Source organism: Glossina fuscipes, unplaced genomic scaffold (genome assembly GCF_014805625.2).
Source record: "Glossina fuscipes isolate IAEA_lab_2018 unplaced genomic scaffold, Yale_Gfus_2 203, whole genome shotgun sequence".
Lineage (NCBI taxonomy): Eukaryota > Metazoa > Arthropoda > Insecta > Diptera > Glossinidae > Glossina > Glossina fuscipes.
Window position 1 is genome coordinate 1 of NW_023998546.1, and position 7,228 is coordinate 7,228.

The window sequence follows — 7,228 nt, forward strand, 5'->3', positions numbered from 1 at the left end:
AAGTTCATATAAAAATAATGGATTTCTTTTTCCCCAAACTAATATAAGAATATTATTAAGAAAACCAAAAGACAGAGCCCATTATAAATGTAATTGCAAATCGTTCAGTTGTATATAGTGGTGTAAGAAGAACGTTGCAAACTTTGGCTGAAAAAAGAATGTTAAAGGGAAGATTTTGAATGAGTGATTACCTTCGACAGACGCCATTTTTTTGAAGTCAACCTTTAGCTGTTGAAAAATTGCACTATAAAATTAAGACCATTTTATATGAAAATCAGCTTGTTATTTAAAAAAAGCAGTGACCGGATATCCAAACAAGTTGACAATTGCCAATTTGAGATTCGTACATCATCTTGTATATATCAAATACATATTGTTTTTATTAAAAGAGTAGCTGGCTTGCTATTAGAAAAACAATGTATTATTTATGACCGCTCTTTATATCCACTTTCACAGTATGTAGATGATGAGGAAATCAATAAAAGTCGAGTCCTCCACCACTGACTTTATATACTGTTTTAAATGGAACCGACCGAACCATCAGTAGCGTATATATCATAACGATTGTTATAATAAAAAAGAATTTTTTCCTGCATCTAAAATCCTCACACAAGGAAGACATTCCGCTTGGTGGCTTATTGGCAACGAAATTCGAAAGAGGAATTGAAGGATTCATTATGTTCATCTTCATTAACTTCTTAGCAGTACAAAAAGGAACTTTTTCGGGGACGTAGAGGAGATGAAATGTATGTGGAAATTCGATCATAGACCGGACTAATGCTCTCTACATTGTCAGGTTCTTTTGGGAGGCAATCCTGACTGATTCTTAGTGGCGGTATATATTCATATATATTGGATATGATAGTCAATATTTTCAATTGGATCTAATAGTTCTTATAAAATGTTTTTCATTTCTTTCTAAAACGGATGTAAAGAACCGAAGTTCGCTGCTTAGCTTGTAAGAAATTAAAAATTCAGCTCTCGATAGCTATTATTAAAAAGATTTTAAGATTTTCTAACATTTTGAAATTGACACTAATTTTATAAACTCAGGTCTTTATTCGGAAAAGCCGATAGTTTTAAGTTCATTCTCTTCTCATCATCAATTTTATCCGTCTACTGAAGGTCCACATTCCTCTGTATCTATACTTCTAGATACTAGATTTTTTCTTATGCTTTTACTAGTTCCGTGCCAAGCAAATCGCACGTGCGACATTTTAAATATGCTACATTATAACAATATCGTTATAATTATCGAACAAATACGCTCAGTTTTTACAGAATTCTTTGTTTAACTTCGTATAATTAATAAACAACAAAAAAGCACTAATTAAAGCCGAACTGTTTCGAATGCATTCTCCGGCCAACATAGTTGACACTATTAACATTTTTGACAATCATTTTCTTTTTCTTTATGCATTTTAGGTAATGCTTAAGTGCTAGTTTGTCAAACTTAGATTGTTTCTTATATAAACAATGGCCTTAATGCCTAGTGGTCCTGACATGCATTGATGGATTCAACAATTTTTGTAAACTAATCATAGAATACCTCACATTAAATATTCTTATACAATGACCAGCGAACGCTGCAAGGAAATATTGTTTTAGCACAAAATTGCAAATGAGTAGTGTTACGTTGAAATTTCTTCAACTATTCCACATCCGAAATTTTATCAGTTCTACCCGATTTGAACAATTTTTGGATAATCCATCCAAAGATAGATAAAACCGCGATGATGTGGTGAGCTACAAACAGGCGTTTGAAATCGCTTCAAACAAATACTACAAGTCTTCTAGAACATTAAGATCTTTTAAATGAAACTAACAATTTGTTAATGCATACGTAGATATTTTTTGTTTGTGATAATATTTTCTATTTCCAAGTTTCTACTTCTTTACCGGTTTTAATTCTCAACAAAACTACATTTCGAAACCAAAGTAAATCGTTTTTCATTTTGCAAATACAAAGAAAAATATTTTTTAATATTAACATCACTTAGCGGCTGCTGTTACTTTGATCCAAAAGATGCATGATGCCTTTAAGAAAATAGTGAACAAGAGATTTAAGTTTAAAGTACAAATCAGAAACGTGCGAATCCAAATTCTGAGCAATAATTATATAAAATACGTATTTGCGCATATATTGAAGGACTTAAAATTCTAAGAAAAGTTAAATTTTTGTTGTATAAACTACGAATAGCAATTGCTTCATTATCTGTACAATCATAGATTGACCATTCTCTTCTCTGTCGGAAAATAACATCTTTGAAAAAGCTAGAAATTAGTAGAATGGAAAATATGGTTTAGTTTCTAAAAATTAAATAAATCTAAATTTCAAAGATTTTTTGTTAAATCTTCTTCATTTGCAACCTCGTCATCATCATCATCGTCGCCCCATTCGCTTATTAAGCTTTTCACTCTGTCCTCGGTGCTAGGACCGCTGCTATCCCTATTTGGATGATTTGTTGAGGAGCTGCCAGCAGCTTTAGCTTCTGCAGGTTCTTCAGGCTCTTCTTTGAATTTTATTAAATTCTCCTCCGCAGACTTTGCTGTCATTTCATTGTCTGTTGGTTTGTCTTCAATATTGGCAGGAAGCTCATCGTTCTTATTTTCCTCCCTCTCCGACGCCTGCTTTTTGAATTCAGCTTCAACATCATCTATTTCTTCGCACTTAATATCTTCCGCTGTTGTTGTCTTAGGGCTGGTGATTATGGCAGCAGTAGTTGTCGGTGCAGTTTCTATATCTGTTATTAACATTTCAATTAAATTTTTTTTAGTTTCTTCATCAAGATCATCTGTAATCTTCAGTTTGACATCGGTTTTCTTACTATCAACAGTTTTCTCATTTACTGTCTGGACCTCTTCGCTTAATTTACTAAATGACTTCACTGCCGCGTCAACACCTTTGTCAACTAAGTCTTCAGATCTCTTTTCCCTATCTTTAACTATGTTTTCTTCCATTTCTTCATTGTCTTTGTGTAAATTTTTTAGAGCCAAGTCGATGTCGTCTTCAACTATCGGTTCCTCTGCATCTTCCTCTTGAGTCAACTCTGTGTCAACATTTCTCTTTCGATGATCATTTTTCTCTTTCTTAGTAGAGCTGTTATTTTTCTCTTCCTCTTTTAATTCGTCTTCTAAGACTCTTTTATTTGTCTGAATGAGATCATCCTCATACTGATATTTTAATGCAGTTTTATTCGTTTCTTTTTGATCCTTTGCGTTGTCCTCTGACTCCTCCTCTTCTTCGTTTATGTCCGCATCTTCATTATCATCGTCGGACCAGTCCCCTGTGAGTTCTTTAAGCTTTTTGCTAATATCATCTCGTTGAGGCTGATTGAAACTTTTATCCTATAAAAAATTGTAAAATCTTAATCGAAACATTCTTCATATAAGCCTGTTCGGAATCTATTACCTCTTCCAATTCTTTTGATGCGGTTTTTTCCTTTTCTTCTTTCTCTTCTTCTTCTCCTTCGTCGTCTTCTTCATCGTTTTCATCATTTTCCTGCTTATTGTTGGCATTTGCCATTTCGTGCTCTGTTATTAGATTTTCAGCCCATTCCAAATTATCTAAGGACTCTTTACTCTCATCCAAATGACCAGATTTGCTATGTTCATAGGTTTCTTCCTCTACTTCTTCCTCCGTTTCACCTCTAATAGTACCCGGTTCATCATCCATCTCTGCGTCTTCTGCTTCCATCACAGACCCAGTTTGGGATTTCATTTCATGAAAGATATGACTATCATCATGTTCAACTGCTTCTTCATTTGTGGTAGTAGCTGTGGTGGCTTGTGATGTTTCGTCCTGACTTAGTGAACTCAGTTGTTCGCTCTGAGGTTCATTAAAGACCATTACAACACCTCCTCCTTCATGTTCTTGATTTAATTGAGAAAGAATCTCTTTACGTTGCTCTTCAGTTAGAATCATCTCCGTTCCGTCGGCTCCCACAAATTTAGTTTCGTTTTCCCCTGCTATATATTCTCCCGTAGTCGTGGTTTCGGCCGCAGTAACTGCAGTGTCTGTTGCCTTATTTTCGCCAATTGCAACTGGTGAAGTTTCAGATTCTGCTATAGTCCCAGAGGTAGGCAAGCTGATATCCGAAAGAATTTTAATTTTCTTCTCTTCAACAACCTGCGCCATTTCTTCCAAAATTTCTTGATTTTCCTGCGATAAATATTCAGGAATAGTTTCGTCATCTGATTGATCAATAATGCCATCCTCCAAAGCTTGTTTCTTGTGGAACGTCTTCATGTGAGTGTACAACTGCATTTCTTCAGGAAATATTTTATTACAGTAAATGCATTGCTGTTTATTTTCTTCTGGGTGGCTATCAATTAAATGCTGATTAAGGCCATCACTATCAATGCACATTTGCGCGCATAACTGACATTCAGGAAAAATGTACAGATTGGTTTTGACCTTATGTTCGAGTTGCATGTGAAAGTGTAACTCTCGTTTGACCGTCGAACGCCAACCACAATATTCGCACAAAGCTGCATCAATTGTCTCCTTGTGTGTATTTGTCAAATGACGACGAAAACCTCGATATGATGGTATGCTAATTGGATGACCATTGCGTCCGCATCGCAAACACAGCCAGGGTCCAGTTGTGTTTTCGGCTCCTAAAGCTATTAAAGCATGCATAGTTTTACTATCAATACGGCGCTTTTGCGTTTGGGCACCACCGGAAGAAGCTCCGCTGCTAGTTGATGGCGTGGCTCCTGAAGTTGATGAAGCTGCTGCAACTGTGGTAGCTTTAGCAAAACCTACTGATGAAGAAATCGCCTGGTGTGCAACATTCTTCTTTTGTGACCCTGCGCTATGTTTGCTTATTAAAGTTGTTGCCAGACGATCGGCTTTCAATGTGACTGGTTGATTTGTTGAAGACGTTACACTCGTTTTCGTTTGAAGAGCAGACGAAGTGGAAGCGATGGCTTTCGGGGATCTCTCCGCTTCGAGTGGTTCTTTTTTGACAATAATTTTCTGTGTGTTGCTTCCACCTGCACTGGGTATTATTTTCAATTTTATGTTTTTATTGCTTTTAACCAAATGTGGATATTGGCGCAATACTTCGGAAATGATTTTAGCATGATTCATTTTTGAGTTGGAACTATCCTTAACCACAATAGTGGGTGGTTTGTCCGGGCCTTCATGTTTGACCGTGATCGTTGTAGTACCGGGAGGATCGTCAGATAACTGCTTCTCGCTGGTAGTCTGCACGGCAGCCGTAGAAGTGGCAGCTGAAGTTGATGGTGTCAACGTCGAATTTGTAGCAACATCATCATCGTCGTCGTCGTTATGTATATCATCGTCCATTAGACCTCCGTCGTAATCGGCATCTGCTTCCCCATATTCAGCAGCAATCTGCTTGCGCACGCGTTGCTGCTCAGCAAACTCTTTAACGTCCTCTAGATTGGGCTTTTTTGCTGGAGGTGAAACAAATGTAGCAGTTGCCGGACGCTTATTGTTGTTGTATCCCTTGCGCAATTGTTCAAAAGGTGAAGTGGCTGAGGATTGTTTTGATTGCGGGGGATGCTGGGTCGACATTTTCATGGTGGTATAAGTGTTGGTTATGGTGTTGACATCACAATCAACTTCTTGTTTAATTTTTGTATTAAATGCACTACTATTGCTCATGCATGGACGAGTAACTGTTGTCACTATATTTGCAGCAGAAGATGCGCCAGTGGGCTGATTAACTCTGCCTCCAACAGATGTGTTCACTGGTATCAGACGTCGTTGAGTTATAATCGGAGTATTTGATGTCGAACTAACTACTCGTGATGTACCAGAAGCAATTGGTTCCTTTTTGTATTGAGAGCCAGGCGCTTGCACGACACGGCGTTTTAATTTAGGACTGGAATTCTTATCGAAATGGCAAAATTATTATTTTTTGGGACAAGCAGTTAATTTTTTGCGTATACATACCCCTTGAACTTTTTGTGGATGTAACTCCATAGTGCGACGATGTGCTTCCAAAAGTTTAAGCAATACGGTCATATTCATGTCCCGAGCGGTACGCAATAAGCGATTATACATTTTAAGTTCAAATTCCAAAGTGCCGGTATACATAAAATTGACGATTGGCACAACGACATCAGCCTGCAGCTCATTTGGCATAATAATGGCGTCATCGACCACCTCACAAGTTTGCTCCAGCACATTAAAATAATCTGTACAAGCACTTAATACCAAACGGTGTACTTTCAATTGTGAGTTGTCACGAAATTGCAATGTTAAATCACAATAATCCGTTTTGTTAAAGAAATTTTGCAGCTTTTGCAAGAAAAAAACTCCCCAATTGTCCACCTTGACTGACTTAATTTCACCCATATCGGCGACGGCTTCAGTAAATCACTGTACTTTTAATATTTAATAATAAAGAAACAAAAGAAAACTTTATTTTAATGGTTTTTCACAAATTCGACAGAAAATGTATGTTTGTATTCTTTTATTTTCCATTTAAACAGTCACCGCCAAATCTTTTCTTTGATACAAGCAATAGCTTCCGATTCACTGAGTCTCATAAGCATTAAAAAGTAAAATATAAGCACCAAAACACAAGTCTACCCCTTTTTAGATGCAAATGGTTGCTGTACAAAGAGATCTTCAAGTTCCTAACACAACTCGTATAACATTAATATCACAAAAAAAGAAAAATATATAATCTCTATATGAAATTACGAAATGTGCTTTATAAATTAAAAATTGCGGAAGCATAAAAGTTCGCTCCAAATTAAATGTGACGGCAGACTTTCTCGGGCTAATATTCTCTTAAGATTTTTTGACGCATCGGTGCACTTTTGTGCTTACCTTCGATAGTAGATTAATGGCTTGGATTCTTACAACAAATTTTATAAAGTTCCTACTGATTTTGGACAATATTTAAATGTTAACAGTTTCACTTACGTTTGCACAAAATTTTTCTTGCACTTCTATGACAATTTGTTAAGAAAATTTCAGCGTTGGTTATTGTTAACGGTGATGCCATCCGATTTTTTAAATTTTATACATTTAAAGCCGTAAATATCTAATATAAACTTTGTCCTAGATACATAAGTAATTGATAATTTAATGTTCCATCTTTTCTAGTAAACTAACATTCTTTAGGAAAACTTTTTTGCGACGTTCTGCACAGGATAATAAAAAAAATTCAATTCTGTTAATAACATTATGATAATCTGGCAACATGCAATTTAGTTATTGCTGAACTCTACCAAAATGGCGACT

General features: G+C 36.1%; 1 protein-coding gene across 4 annotated transcripts; it reads right to left on the bottom strand.

The window, feature by feature from the left end:
* Nucleotides 1-1,832: 1,832 nt before the first annotated feature.
* Nucleotides 1,833-7,013, bottom strand: LOC119641970 (centrosome-associated zinc finger protein CP190). 4 transcript variants are annotated; one of them, XM_038040904.1, is made up of 4 exons: nucleotides 6,908-7,013; nucleotides 5,927-6,355; nucleotides 3,413-5,863; nucleotides 1,833-3,348 (listed from the first exon to the last, which is right to left on the bottom strand). In XM_038040904.1, exons 2-4 carry the CDS (start codon nucleotides 6,329-6,331, stop codon nucleotides 2,335-2,337), a joined length of 3,870 nt encoding a protein of 1,289 aa, XP_037896832.1. In that variant the 5' UTR covers nucleotides 6,332-6,355; nucleotides 6,908-7,013; the 3' UTR covers nucleotides 1,833-2,334. The 4 variants fall into 4 exon arrangements, with proteins under 4 accessions (XP_037896832.1, XP_037896830.1, XP_037896831.1 ...); XM_038040902.1 differs by having other exon boundaries at nucleotides 5,927-6,360; nucleotides 6,908-7,007; XM_038040903.1 differs by lacking the exon at nucleotides 6,908-7,013 and adding an exon at nucleotides 6,812-6,901 and having other exon boundaries at nucleotides 5,927-6,360.
* Between the last annotated feature and the right edge of the window lie 215 nt (nucleotides 7,014-7,228).